The 14,988-nt window shown below is 39.3% G+C and overlaps 1 protein-coding gene across 13 annotated transcripts in view; it reads left to right on the top strand.

The window, feature by feature from the left end:
- Window positions 1-14,988, top strand: part of PBRM1 (polybromo 1) — a 59,566-nt gene that overhangs the window by 33,581 nt on the left and 10,997 nt on the right. For all 13 annotated transcript variants that reach the window (XM_068694716.1, XM_068694719.1, XM_068694717.1 and 10 more), the window contains 8 exons: window positions 1,939-2,124; window positions 2,777-2,934; window positions 3,388-3,654; window positions 4,977-5,122; window positions 5,438-5,595; window positions 6,254-6,437; window positions 7,654-7,864; window positions 11,610-11,811. In XM_068694716.1, the coding sequence (XP_068550817.1) occupies window positions 1,939-2,124; window positions 2,777-2,934; window positions 3,388-3,654; window positions 4,977-5,122; window positions 5,438-5,595; window positions 6,254-6,437; window positions 7,654-7,864; window positions 11,610-11,811 (1,512 nt within the window). The remainder of the gene's footprint in view (window positions 1-1,938; window positions 2,125-2,776; window positions 2,935-3,387; window positions 3,655-4,976; window positions 5,123-5,437; window positions 5,596-6,253; window positions 6,438-7,653; window positions 7,865-11,609; window positions 11,812-14,988) is intronic.

The following is a 14,988-nucleotide window of genomic DNA, read 5'->3' on the forward strand; positions in this document are numbered from 1 at the left end:
AGTTCCCTGCCTTCAGCAGCAGAAAGGAGTCTGGCACAGCACAAAACACACTTAAACCTTTCCTTCACACTGCAGAAGTCAGAGGAGGCACTGGCTGTCATGTGGCACTTCTGCATTGGCCATTTAGAAACAGAAAAGAAGGAAGATCTCTTTTTGTTCTGTGACTGGCACCTATTACACTGGGTTCCCAGTTCACAGCTGCAGGATTGTGGTGTTACTGCCATAAAGAACAGTGCATGCATTGCATTAAACGTTGACGCTACATTGATAGCCAAAAAGCATTGCTAACATAGGCTATAAGCTCTTCACAAGGGGCGGCGGTGTGTCTCTCTGTATTAGAGAGTGTTCTGATGTTGTAGAACTCGAGGCTGGGAATGCTAAGGTTGAGTCCCTATGGGTTAGGATCAGTGGGAATGCCAACAAGGCAGGAATCCTGGTGGGAGTGTCATCACGTGGCACTTGCAGGGCAAGCAGGCAATCAGGCCCAGTCAGCATGGGTTTATGAAAGGCAGGTCCTGCTTGACGAACCTGATCTCCTTCTATGACAAAGTGACGTGTTCAGTGGCTGAGGGAAAGGCTGTGGATGTGGCCTACCTTGACTTCAGTAAGGCTTTTGACAAAGTTTCCCACAGCATTCTCCTTGAGAAACTGGCTGCTCTTGGCTTGGACTGGTGTACACTTTGTTGGGTTAAAAATTCAACAAGGCCAAGTGCCGGGTCCTGCACCTGGGGCACAAAAACCCCAAGCAGAGCTACAGGCTGGGGGATGAGTGGTTGGAAAGCTGCCTGGCAGAGAAGGACCTGGGAGTAGTGGTTGATAGTTGGCTGAATATGAGCCAGCAGTGTGCTCAGGTGGCCAAGAAGGCCAACAGCATCCTGGCTTGTATCAGAAACAGTGTGACCAGCAGGTTGAGGGAAGTGATTGTCCCCCTCTACTCGGCTCTGGTGAGGCCACACCTCGAGTACTGTGTTCAGTTTTGGGCCCCTCGCTACAAGAAGGACATAGAGGTGCTTGAGCGGGTCCAGAGAAGGGCGACGAAGCTGGTGAGGGGCCTGGAGAACAAGTCCTACGAGTAGTGGCTGAGGGAGCTGGGCTTGTTCAGCCTGGAGAAGACGAGGCTCAGGGGCGACCTTATCGCTCTCTACAAATACCTTAAAGGAGGCTGTAGCAAGGTTGGGGTTGGTCTGTTCTCCCATGTGCCCAGTGAAAGGAAGAGGGGGAAAGGGCTAAAGTTGTGCTAGGGGAGGTTTAGGTTGGATATTAGGAAGAACTTCTTTACAGAAAGGGTTGTGAGGCATTGGAATGGGCTGCCCAGGGAAGTGGTGGAGTCACCATCCCTGGAGGTCTTTAAAAGACGTTTAGATGTAGAGCTTAGGGATATGGTTTAGTGGAGGACTGGTTAGTGTTAGGTCAGAGGTTGGACTAAATGATCTTGGAGGTCTCTTCCAATCTAAATGATTCTGTGAACATGTGGTAATGCACTGGCTTGCAGCTGTCTTCCTTTTCTTTGTTTTTAACTGCACTTGCATATGTATCATGCTCAATACTACTAACAAAAATACTGTTTTATGTGCAAATAGTAGGCATTACTGTTTTAAAGTAATTGACTAAACAAAACTTCAGTGACTCAATTCATGAAGAGTGCTACATGAATGATTAAAAAGTTGATAGTTTATTTCTAGACTCCTTTTGCTCCTCTTGGGGAGCAATGGCTATGGCCCCAAGTTACTGAAAGTTGAAGTGTATACTTAAAGCAGGTTGACACTTACACTGCCTATCTGAGTACATGCTTTAAGCCTGCGTTCAGTGCAAGGTCTTTTATTTTTCTTCAGGGATGAGTGAGTTATCCAGCACTAAGCAAAGGGTAAAGGCGTACACATCAGAAATCGTGGTTGATAGGGCATTACTCAGGTCTATTTCCCTTGTTCTTGAAAATAGAAGCTGAAAAGAGTGAAGATTCCTCTGGCTCAGCTGGATTGTCAAGTTTGCATCGGACCTACAGCCAGGATTGCAGCTTCAAGAACAGCATGTACCATGTAGGAGATTATGTCTATGTGGAGCCTGCTGAAGCCAACTTGCAACCTCACATAGTCTGCATTGAGAGGCTGTGGGAAGATTCTGCTGGTAAGGATGCCTTTGGTATAGAAAGACAAACAGTGAAACTTCTTACATCTTCAAATCTGAGCCCTGTCTGTGTAGATGTTAATTATTGCATTCGCAAAATTATGTGTGGACTGATGAGTATTGTTGATTGTTTGAGTTGCTTTGTCCCGAAAGAACTTTACTAAAGTTCATGGATCAACACATGCTTTCTTGTTCTCCTTTACTACCCACCCTAAATGGTAAGCATCCCAAAAAATAGGCTCTTTGAAGTGGAACGAGCATCTTTTTCTGTGCTAATAGAAATTTCTGAACCGAAGTTGGATGCATTTAACTGCAAATGTTGGAAGCCATTGCAAGATTTATAAGTAAGTTGTAGGCTGTGTTTCCAATAGACATTTGGTTCTGCAGAACCTGAATCACCCAAATAGAGAAGGAACTGGTTTTCTTGGAAAAAAAGCAGTTTGCAGGATTTCTAAGTAATCTAGTTTTTCTCACCTGAAACAGTCAAGGAATCTTTTCCTGTTTTAAACAAGTTTAGTTTGCTCTTTATAAATTACTATGTGGCTATTTGATAAATAATACAATCTGTAGTTGGTTTTGCTTGTTTGTGCACTAGAAAATACACCTTTTTTGATCTTTTCCTTTCTCTCCCCCCTTTTTTGTCTTTTTTAAGGAGAGAAATGGCTGTATGGCTGTTGGTTTTATCGACCAAACGAAACGTTTCATCTTGCAACACGGAAGTTCTTGGAGAAAGAGGTTTTTAAAAGTGACTATTACAATAAAGTTCCAGTTAGCAAAATTTTGGGCAAATGCGTGGTCATGTTTGTAAAGGTGAGAAACTCTTTGAACTAATTTGCTAAACAGCTAATATTCTCCATGAGATTTTCTTGAAGACGTATAGATATTATAAGTTGTAAGTATTCTACTAACACATATTTAAAAAAAAAAAAAAAAGGACTTGTTCTTATATACTATTTGTAGTCTTCATTTGCTTCATGAGATTTGTAGTTCATCCAAGTGATGGATGATTTCCAGTGCTGGCTGCTTTATAGAACCATTTATTTATTAAGTACTTAGCTAATATTTCCAGAGCATATAGGAGAAAAATTGAAGGCAACTTCTTAAAGGTTGCCATAAAAATCAGTCTTAAAACGTTTCTGATAAATGCACAGGAAAAAATGGGCCATGTCAGAGGGAGCCCACCATGTCTTTGGTGGGGGTTTGGGGAGGTGGATATATTACTGAAATATTTCATCTAAAAATGTAATTTTCTTCATTCTGCAGGAATATTTTAAATTGTGTCCTGAAAACTTTAGAGATGAGGATGTCTATGTATGTGAGTCACGTTATTCTGCAAAGACAAAATCTTTTAAAAAAATTAAACTGTGGACTATGCCTGTAAGCTCTGTAAGATTTGTTCCACGAGATGTGCCCCTCCCTGTGGTCCGTGTTGCTTCTGTGTTTGCTAATACAGACAAAGCAGAGGAAGAGAAACACTCTGAAACATTAGAAGACAGTAAGGTGGGAGAAAGTATCCTTCATCTTGAAAAGGTATGCAAGATAATAAGATGAGCATTTGGTGTGTTTGACAGATAAAGAATGATGAAATGTGAGCCCTCAGGACCGAGGTTTCATAGACACGTCCAGACACAAAAAATAGATTAATACAAAATCTGTTATAAATTATTATACATAAAATACATAAATAGAAACAAAGCATTCACAGTCCAAAGAAAAAAAGAAATGTGTACCAGTTTGTTAAGTTTTACAAATGCTTTCTTGTGATCATGTTAAGGGTTGTTTTTTTTTTTTCTTTACTGCTTTAGAAAAAAAATACATTTCAACTGAAGAGTTTGTTGTAATCCTAAAGTATCAGTGGGGCTAAAAGTCCGATTTTAGCTCACAGAGATGCTTTGTTATGTAGTGTTTCAGTAAAATTGTTAGTAGCTAGGCAGCAGCAAGCAATACATAATATAGTATTCTTTGTGACCTACTTATGGTTAATAGCTGAACAGTTTATTTTCAAAACAAGTAAAAATATTTCTGGCCAACTTACTAGGCAAAATATTTTTTATTGTGCTTAGAGTTATAAGTTAAATTGATTTATTTAAATACATTTAATTGCAATAAATGTAATCAAATTTACATAAAATAATTTTAGTCACAACTCTACTTACATTCTGAGTACTTTTTAACAGAACCTCAGAATAGAAAATCCAGCACACTCACTGTCAGACAAAAGAAGGAATTCTTTCTACCAAGAGAAGGAAAACTTGAGATCTTTTCCTGCCACACTTTGAGGGGGGGTATCCTATGTTGTACATAGGATAGCCGGTACAAACTGGCTGTTTGTAATCTGAACTAAATGGTCAATTGAGGCAATGAGTTTTAACTAAAAAGTAAGAAATAGAACAAATTGTGTGATTTTTGTACTCCATATATATATGGAGTATTCATATTATTGTGTATGAGAGGTGAATCATTAAATTTTTATGTATCTTAACTTGGCCAAATACTTATTCTTGCCTTCTGAAGTTTTTGCTGTGCTTTATAACAAGCCATCAAAACAGGCAGGCAAGGCTTCAAAGTCCATAACTTTGAAGCAATAGAACGAAAAAGGACCTGGGAATTGCTGGCAAAATTACGGCTTTGATTGTGAAATAGGAAGGCTTGCACCATACTTGGAGGATATCTGTGGCTTGTATGTTTCATTTTTAAATTCTAAGGCCCCTCATTTTTGCATTTACAGGTCTTTTTGCTATTTGCCTATTATTGGTGACATAAAGAAAAGTCTGGTTTACTTGCACATGGCATCACTTCATGTGTTTGGTTTTCCTTCCTCCATGAGTTTCTAAGTGTGTATTCTTCTGCAGGACAAAGAAGATGTTCCAGTAGAAATGTCCAATGGAGAACCTGGTTGTCATTACTTCGAACAGCTCTGTTACAATGATATGTGGCTTAAGGTTGGAGACTGTGTCTTCATAAAATCACATGGATTAGTGCGACCTCGGGTAGGAAGGTAGGTGCAACTTCTTTTTTTGCAGATTGTGTCTATAAAAATACCTTGGACAAAAGACTGTCTTACTGAAACAAGTATGAAAGAGGATGGGAAATAATCTCCTAAATGGAACCAGAAGTTAGAAGCTCTTAGTGGGCTGAGGTGGAAGTTTATCAGCCTGGTTTTAAAAACAATGACAGTTGTACAATTGGAGTAGGCTGGCCTTTTTTTTTTTTTCACTCATTTCAAAGTCTTCCTGAACAAGTCAGTACATCCAGCTAACTCATTAGGAGGGATGGCCTTTCATTTATGTCAGTGGTTTGTTTTTCTTTCTAGAATTGAAAAGATGTGGGTGCGAGACGGAGCTGCATATTTCTTTGGTCCAATCTTTATCCATCCTGAAGAAACTGAACATGAACCAACTAAAATGTTCTACAAGAAGGAAGTGTTTTTAAGTAACTTGGAGGAGACCTGTCCTATGACTTGCATTTTGGGTAATTGTTAACAACTTTAAAACCAATGGGAGATTCTCATTCTGTACATTAAAAAAAAAAAAAATCTGACATAATTTCTAGTGACAGGTTGGCTTGACTCCAAATTCATACTGAGTGAATGAGGAGAGATCATTCAATCTATTCCTACTATGCATTCTTGTCTCTAGGACCTGCAGTGAGGTTTTTCATGATGAGGAAGCTTCCTTAAAATAAGGGAATTACACATGAATCAAAGCAAACATTTTCTGCAGTCGGAGAACAGAAAAATCCATTGTTCTAGTATGTTAACTGGAAAGTCAATTGAGAAGGAAGCTGATTTTTTTAAAATGAGGTGCTATTATGTACTTTCTGTACATCTCAACTACATATATTCTGTAGTTAAAATGCTGTGCTAAATATCATTAACAGACTCGTGATCGTTGTTTTTGTTAAAGAACAAAAAACCAGAAGTTAAAAAATGAAATCCAAAGGCTGAATTCTGTGGGTTTCTTATGAGTGACGTTATTTAATAGGGATGTCAGTTGATGTATTTCCTGTAGTTGGCCTAAATACTGGGTTGATACTTATGTGACCAGGAAAAAAAAATGAGTTTCCAAACTTTTTGTAAAATGTCTGCAAATGTGGTTGCCTTCTTAACCAGCTCATTTCATTTCTGCAGGGAAGTGTGCTGTTCTGTCGTTCAAGGACTTCCTCTCCTGCAGGCCAACAGAAATTTCTGAAAATGATGTTTTTCTTTGTGAGAGCCGCTACAATGAAAGTGATAAACAAATGAAGAAATTTAAGGGGCTCAAGAGGTTTTCACTTTCTGCAAAAGTTGTCGATGATGAAATATACTATTTTAGGTAAAAATGGTATGGGAATAAGGGAGTCACCTGAGCACTCATCTGAATTGTGGTGAATTAACCCAGTTAGCAGCTAAGCCCCCATCCAGCCACTTGCTCACTTCCCTCAAAGGCATCTGGGAGAGAATTAGAAGGGCAAAAGCAAGAGAAACTTGCAGGTTAAAACAAAGATGGTACAATTTTTGAAGCAAAGCAAAATAAATAATTCACTACTTCATCTTGGCTGGCAGATGTTTAGCTACTTTCTGACAGCAGGGCATCAGCACAAGCTATGTATATTTTGGAAGACAAATACCATAGCCTCAAGTGACCCCCCCCACACACACACCCTTCTCCAGCTTTCCCCCGGTTTTTATGATGTTACATGATACGGCAGTACTGCTTTGGTCAGTGGGGGTTAACTATCCTGGCTGTGTCCCCTCCCAGCTTTCTGCCCACTCCCAGCCAACTCAAAGTGGGGGAGTGGAGGAAATAAAAGGTCTCGACAGTGTGGTGATGTGACACTGTTCAGCAAGAGCTAAAACATCCGTGTGTTATCAACACTGTTTTGGTCACAAATCCAAAAGGCAGCACCATACAGGCTGTCATGATAAAAATTGACTCCACCCCAGGCAGACCCAGTACATACATAAAAGTCACTGCTGAAGATTAAATCTGGTTGCATGTTTTTTAAAACAAGTTTGAGGAAGAAGTCCAAATAAGTTTTTTTCAGTCTTAATACCAGCAGATGTTTACTTTTTTCTTCTCCTGACTTTAGTAAAACTTGTCACATTTTTGGATTAGTAGGTTAGTAGGTCTTGGACATCGTTAAAATACCTGAGTCCTCAGTATGGATAACAATTAGCTTTCCAATTGGTGAACATAATCAAAATAATTTCTAACTAAAGAAAAACGTAAGACCTAAGGAAGTTGTGCTGTTAACTTCCTTCTGTTGCAGAGATGAATTATTTGCTGCATTGAAATTGCCTTCTAACTAATAAAAAAAAAAAAAAAATCCTTCCAACAAGTGACTGAAATAAAACACTGGCTATGGATACTGAATGATTTCTGCTCAGTGTTCTGAAAGATAGCACAGGCGTATCCTAAGTCACCATTGTTTCCGTGTTGTTCAGTCACATAAGAAGAAAAGTTGGTTTCCTCTTCAGAATATTTGCTGTGTCCTGTGAAGTATGAATACATTCTCATCTGTTTTTTTTCTTCTTCCTCTAACTTTCAGAAAACCCATAGTTCCTCAGAAGGAACCATCTCCACTTCTGGAGAAGAAGATCCAGCAGCTAGAAGCAAAATTTGCTGAGTTGGAAGGAGGTGATGAGGACATAGAAGAGATGGGAGAAGAGGAAGGTGACATCACTGAAACACCTTCTATGCCTCAGCTTCAGACCCCATTAGCTAGTGAATTGGATATAATGCCTTATACTCCACCACAGGTAAAAATCTTTGAGAGACCTTTAAACATCTATATTCCTCATTCTTTCCTCAAGGCAAAAAACAAAACAAAAAAAAAACAAAAAAAAAACCAACATTTTTTCACAGAACAGATTTATATTTCAGTTTACTGGTCTGTGGAGTAATTATACAGAACAGTTATAGCATATCCAATATGACATCCATGTAGTAATGTTTAAGTCTGTCAAAGGAAGTATCATTCAGCTTAGGAAAATCTTGTAGGGTATGTTTTTGTATACATGTATGTCAATATTGTTTCTTGTTAGTAGGTTTTCTGTGACACTTTTTAAGAAATAATAGGCCCTCATATTAAAGATAAGGTTAGGATGTGAGGGTTTAACTGTAATTTAGGGGTTACCTAGCATCCTTTTTTTTTTTTTTTTTAAGCTTTTCCTTAAATTTTGAAAGAAGCTAGATTTGGGTGCTAGAGTTTTGACAAGTGTTTTTTAGAAAATGCTGCACATTCATGAAGGAAGAAAATCACTTTTATTGTTACTGTTCACACTTGGAAATTGGAACTTGAGAGAGGAAAAAAAGTGAGAGCTATTAATGTGTCTTGCTGTGCATCATAGGAATTTTGAAATTAAATTCCTGATAAATGGACAAATAGTAAATGGGAAATCATGTGGGTATGTGATGCTTGAACATGGCACGAGTTGTTGCTGCTGCTTAAATGGAGCGCTTTGTCCCCTCCCTCGCTTGCTGCATCTCTCACACAAGCCCTGGCTGTAATGTATGAGTATTGAAACAGGCTGGGGAACTGCTTTAGCTGGAAGTTCACCTAACCAAAAATGTTTGACAACTGGGTTAGATTGTTTTATCTGTCTCGTCACATTCTCACATCCAAGTTAATGCCAGCAAACTAAGGAGGCAATGGGAATGACCTGCTGGGAACAAGAGGGAGTTTGGAAGTGTTTGTAACCAGCAGTATGGACTTCTGCTGTGTTACATTGACTGTGAAGTGATAGCTTCATTGGCAGTTGAAGAAAGGATGTGACCATGTGTCACAAAAAAAAAAAAAAAAGGGAAAGAAAAAAAGAAAGAAAACAATTGATGAAATTCAAACCTTTAGTTTTGTTTGATCATGATTTTTGCTATGTGAGCAGATCACCAGAGACATTTTCCCATGCAAAGCTGACTGCTGCTCTTGCTTTTTAGTGTTGAATTTGTAAATAGCACGAGAACTCTTGCCAGGTATTACAAAAAGCATGTATGTTGTTATCCATATTAGCCAACTAATATAACATTGTAGGAAGGGGGAAGGTAACTTATACATCAAAATAATACTGTTGCTAAGCATGGAAATGGAAATACCCAGTGTGCGTGTATATACCTTCAGACAGATGTGACCTCTGAAGGCTAGAAATTGAAGTTGAAAAAAAAAAAATAAGAAAAAAATGAAAAGGATCAATAGCAGAGTATTCTGAGAGGTGAAGGATGATTCATAAGTACCCCCTTGCAGATTCCTCACGCTGCTGATTTGGAAATAAGAGGCATGTTGTGTCTGAGCTGGCATTCAAAACACAATTTAACTTTGACAGAGAGATAAGTAACACATAGCACAGAAAGAAACTGTCTTCTTCAGCCCAACATAATTGTTCTATTTATGTCTCCTTTGAAAAGTGTCATTTTAAACAGAGCTCCCAGGTAAAAGGCATATGTTTGCTTTGTGTTCTCTTAAATGTATGCAATTTTATCTAAAAAAACACTATTAAAACTCCTGTTATTTTTACCCTTTTTTCCTGATAACAAAAGAAGCATTTACTGCACCTGAGAATAAAAGGAGACAAGATGATTGAATATGTGGTGGTGTGGGGCTTGACAAATAGGTGAATGATGTTCTCCTGCTGCAGTTTGCTGTAAATCAGGAAGCAGTACCTAAGAAAGAAAAAGATGTGGAACTTTTTTGTTTGTTTGTTTGTTTGTGTTTTTTTTTTTTTTGTTTTTTTTTTTGCTTTAGCAGTATGGCTGAGAAAAGGCATTGAAGAGGGTTCTGGTTTATTTCTTCTCATACTACATCTAATCTATTATGCAGTTATCTGCCTCAAATGGATAAGATTATGTTAAAAATTGTCTTATCAGAGACGTAAAATAATGGAAAAATAAGAATTCTGAGTTCAGTTTTCATAAAAATTCTCAAAATCCTGCTTTCCCTTTCAAACCAATGAGTAGGCCTTAATGTTACGTGACCACAGGTATAGTTGGATTTACCTGTTTCTGCATTGAGAACTCTTCACCTGCCAACGTGAGCTTCCTTGAGAAGCTAGGATGTGTTGTACAAGCAGTTTGTCATACCAGAACCTGTGTGGGTTTTTTTCCTGCTTCCTCCATCATAGAGACAAACCTAGAAAACTTCCTTCCAAAAAGCCAAATATTGTCGTTAGCCTCATGATGAAAACATTGAAGGCAGTTTGAAAATGAATACAATGAAGCCTGGAATAACGCACCAGCATGCCTCAGTTTATCCACTGCCTGGTTTATGTTCATGAGTAAGACTTTTAGAAAGCTTTGGTATAGCTGAAGCTTTGTGTTTAGCTGGGAGATGAGTGTTGGACAGTTGGGCTTAGAGCAGCGAATAAATGGAGTAATATGGCCAGGACTTTCAGGGTAGGAAGAGAACAATTGCATATATTTTTCTTTCCTCTCTGCCACTTCCCCCCAAGTATTTGGAAACAGTTACACTCTTCGAGATGTGAGAAATCTAGTGCTCAAGATATGAGGAAGCCCTTTTGAGGGTTTCAGTATGTTGACGTGTTTGTGGGCCTTATTGGCTAGTGAATGGGTGAATTATGGTCTCCCATACATCACATACAGGTGGCATCTCAGTGGTTGTCAGAACAGTTTAAATATTGGTGGCTGGAAATGTCAAGGAGCTCTCAACAGGAACAGCCAGGGTGGGAAGAGCAAAGGAGCAGATCTTGGATAGAATGGAATATTTGTTGCTCATCAGCACACAGGTGGGCATGTGAACCTGGTGTGCGGGTGACAGTGATCAGAAAAACCGGGCTTTGCTTTTTTTTTCAGGGAGAAATGGGTACTTATGAACTGGGAGATAAAGGAATGTCTGGCAGGCAAAATAGAGAGCACTTAGGGATGAGAAGACTGGAGGATAGAAGACAAGGAGGTGGGAGTTGCAAAGGCCTGGGAATAAATGTGAAAGCAATTCCCTAAAATCTGCAATGCAAATAAAACCTTCTACTTAACTTGTGTTGGCAATATTTCTGAGCAGCATAACGGATGACATCTGTGATAGCAGCACAATTACTGTTATTCTTCTGGCATTCTAAATAGTCCCTTACTTGCTACTCAGCCCTTCGGAGTCCTCTTGGTTAGTTAGGAATGACTTCAGCTAATAGTGATCGTTCTGTGCTGTGTTGCTGCACACTTTTTGAAGCCTCCATTATAAGGTTGTCTTTATGTCTGGAAGGGTTAAAAAGCATCAGATCATTGTGTTTTGCTTTTTGTTTTTGCTGTGGTGTTGTTTTGTTGGTTTTTTTTTTTTTTTTTTTTTCCCCACCTGTGTACTTGCTGTAAATGTGTGCTTGTTTGCATTGGTAGGAGATGCAATCTCTCTTTAGGGGCTGTTAAGTTGAATGGGTCTTGTACAGATATATACAAGAGGAATTTGAGAATATTTTTACATGCTGTTTCTTTCAGCTTTGATTTTTTTAATGTCGAGAAACTTCTCTGTTGTATGCTTGTGGTCATAACTGCTTTTTCTCGCAGTCCACTCCCAAGTCTGTTAAGGGCAGCACCAAGAAGGAGGGATCGAAAAGGAAGATCAACATGAGTGGTTACATCTTATTTAGCAGTGAGATGAGAGCTGTGATTAAAGCTCAGCACCCAGACTATTCCTTTGGAGAGCTCAGCAGGCTTGTAGGAACTGAATGGAGAAACTTGGAAGCAACAAAGAAAGCAGAATATGAAGGTAAATAAAAACTAAAATGCTAAACTCTCTTTTTACACTTTTTCTCTTTGAACATGTTTGATGTTATGACTCAGATGACCAGTTTTATAAAAGGAAGTAGTTGTGTTTGTGTTCTGGACGTGCCTTAAAGAGGAGTTCATATTGAGAGCTGACTGAAGAGGAGCAAAGAGCATGTTTAAGTTATGTAGTGTACAACTGATAATTGAAATATCCTTGCCACAAATAATCAAATGAACAAAGACAAAAGAAATGGGGAAGAATTAGAAGTAAAAGGGCTTGAAGCCCTAGTGCTGGAAGTCAGCTGGAAAAATGGCTTGTAAAAGTTTCTGTATAGGAGGACATGGAGGGGGCAGCAAGAAAGGGAACTTTTGGACAAGAAGCTCTTCAGAGCTGTATTACCAGGTAAGAAAGTGTATAGTAGAGCAGAAAACAAGTTTCTCAGTTAACTGTACTGAGAGTCTGAAAGAGCTTTGGTATAATAAAATCAGGGATACAGACTTATACTGTAAATGTGACCTGTTGTTCAGTCTCAATATTAACCATTGTAACTGATGTTTGTTGAGAGATTTCTTATCCTGAATTAAGCCAAGAAACACTTAATAGGGATGAGGTACTTTCAAAAGACCTTTCTCTCTCTCTCTCTCTTTCTCTCTCTCTCTCTTTCTTTTTCTCTTTCTTTCTCTTTCTCTCTCGTTTTCCTACTGATACTGTTCGTTGTTTCAGCTTTATTTGACCAAAAATCAAAATGCAGATGATCCTTAACAGCAGGCCCTATCCAAGCAAACACAGTAGCTTGACATCCGGAGTTACTGTTTCAGTTAATAATGTCTCAACATTTCCAATATAAAGCCCAGTTTTTAAGCAACTGTTACAATTTTATTGGATAGGAAAGTTTCAACCCCTTAGACAGGTATTGTCCAGTTAAGTTATAAAGTTACTTTTTAAAAGTGAGGGTGATAACTTTTTTGCATGCTCATAGTGGTAGAGGCTGCTCTGATACCTCAAACTGGAGGTTTGCCTTGTGCTTTACAGCCTCAGCCTCCTCAGTCCTTTGTGAACTTGCAGTAGTACCTCTTTGCAGTTCTGGAGGGTTGAGCACCACCGCGTGCGAGTCATCTTTGCAAATGTTGTGAAGGGAAATGGTAATGCTCTCTTGTTGTGAAAGTATTATGGCCTGCCTTTTTTCCTGTTGTAGTTTGCTATTACACCAGTGTAGGTGCATGTGGCATCTTTTATTGACAGGCAAGCTCGAGCACTAGGACGGCTAGCTGTCATCCCTTGAGCATTGTGATGCTCACACTTCCATTGTAACCTAACAGTAGCAACAGTGTCTGTCCCCTGTGTTAACGATATTCTGAGTGCTTCCATTTTAACCCTCCCTAGCCTTAAAATTTTCAAAGCTTTTGAGTCTCGGGCTGCAGTTTTTCCAGCTTGGTGTTTGCCCAGGACTAGGCTTTTATTTGTTTTGGAGGGGTCGTGATGGGGTTACAAAGCATCCGAACTGTTTACTCATTACCATGCTTGAAAGGAGAGAAACTCCACTCCTTCCCCTGTGACAAGTCAAAATTCCTGTACTCTCTAGTGTGGACACTGCACCAGGGATACCAGGGAACTGGCATGGTTTGACACTTGAATGGAGAAGTGCCTTTCCGTGTTTTGGTAATAAAGCAGTCTGCATTTTTGATTCCTTTTGACCCACTGAAAATTTCATTCGTCATACGTGCAGGTTAGTAGCTGGGTTTTAGCAGTAGTTAATCAAAGAACAGGCTGTGTTGAAAATGCCTCGTGGCTAACTGCACTGTGGAAACTCCTTAAAATAAAGTTATGTGTGGGGTTTGAGGCAAAGGCCTGTCCTAAGGTAAAGCTTTTTGTTCAAAGCACGATCTCTTTCCTGTCTCTTGAGATGTGTTGGAAATGGCTTTTGAATGATCTCGAGTCCTGGCTTAAATGATTTGGGGTTAGGTGCAATGAGTATTAAGGTGAGTGTTCGAGGCTGAGCTTTCAGACACCCCCTTCGGTTCCCTCTGGCAGTGTTGTTCCATCTGTTAGTGAATGAGTGGCAGCCACAGCATGGACAGACAAGGTAACACTCAAGTGTTGTCCTACATCAGGTCCTTCTTCAAGTCTGAAGTCTGATAAAACTGAATGCTTAACAGTAACCTCTCGTTCACCAGGGTACCTCCAGAACTTTTGCTTTTGGCTTTTGTCTGACTTTTTTTTTTTTTTTTTTTTAAACTGGCCAGCAGTAGGTGAGAATCAGAACAACTACTTCATCTTTTCCCTAAACGCTTACTCTGGTCTGAAGATGATTATCTCCTTTTTCTACTTCAGGATCTATCTTTAAACGACTCATGTATTTTGTGCAGATGAGTTGCCTGTAGTAAATTTTCAGGAGTTTCTGTGTGTCGTCATCTCTTCCTGAAATGACAGGAGTGAAAAGGAGGGAAATGCCTGTGAAATAAAACTGGTCTTTCAGTGTGTGGATGCTGTGCTAGATGCTGCACAAACTGGTCCTACAGAAGACTAATGCGTGATATGTTTGCAGTCATATACTGGAAAAAGTGTCTAACGTTGGCAGGATGCATTCATAACTCGATCTCCTTGATGAACTTCTTAGCCTTGTTTGACAGAGGACCTTGGTTGCTGTTTTAGTGGCAGTTTTCATCTTCCACCAGCTGCAAGAAAACTTCTAGTCCTGCATTCACTGTTGTTAAAATTTGCTGGAGATGTATGCTGCATTCGTTTATCCTTTGTTGTTCCTCATTGCGTCAGTAAGAGACGATGTTCAGAGTGAACAAATCAGCAACTTGCATGCCCTAAAAGCATCTTCAGTGGGCATTCGGTATACCTTCTTTTTTTGTTTGCTTGTTTTTGTTCTTTTTTTGTTTGTTTTGTTTGCTTGTTTTCTTTTTGGGAGTGGGGATGGGTTTTTTGTTTGGTTGGTTGTTTTTTCTTCTTCCCATGACCCTTTGTCCTTCTCTTAATATAAAATTGTCCTCTGGTCAGATTCCCCTGCAGTAGATCTTTTGTTCTTGCAGTCACAGTGAGAAACTTGATTGAGATAATGACCAGATTCATCGTACAAAGGACACACATGACCTCCAGTGAGCAGCACAATGTGAGTTAGACATCTTCAGCAAAAAAAAAAAAAAAAAAAAAAATAGCTCAGAGGGGACC

The sequence above is a fragment of the Anas acuta genome, chromosome 11 (genome assembly GCF_963932015.1).
Source record: "Anas acuta chromosome 11, bAnaAcu1.1, whole genome shotgun sequence".
In the NCBI taxonomy this organism is placed as follows: domain Eukaryota; kingdom Metazoa; phylum Chordata; class Aves; order Anseriformes; family Anatidae; genus Anas; species Anas acuta.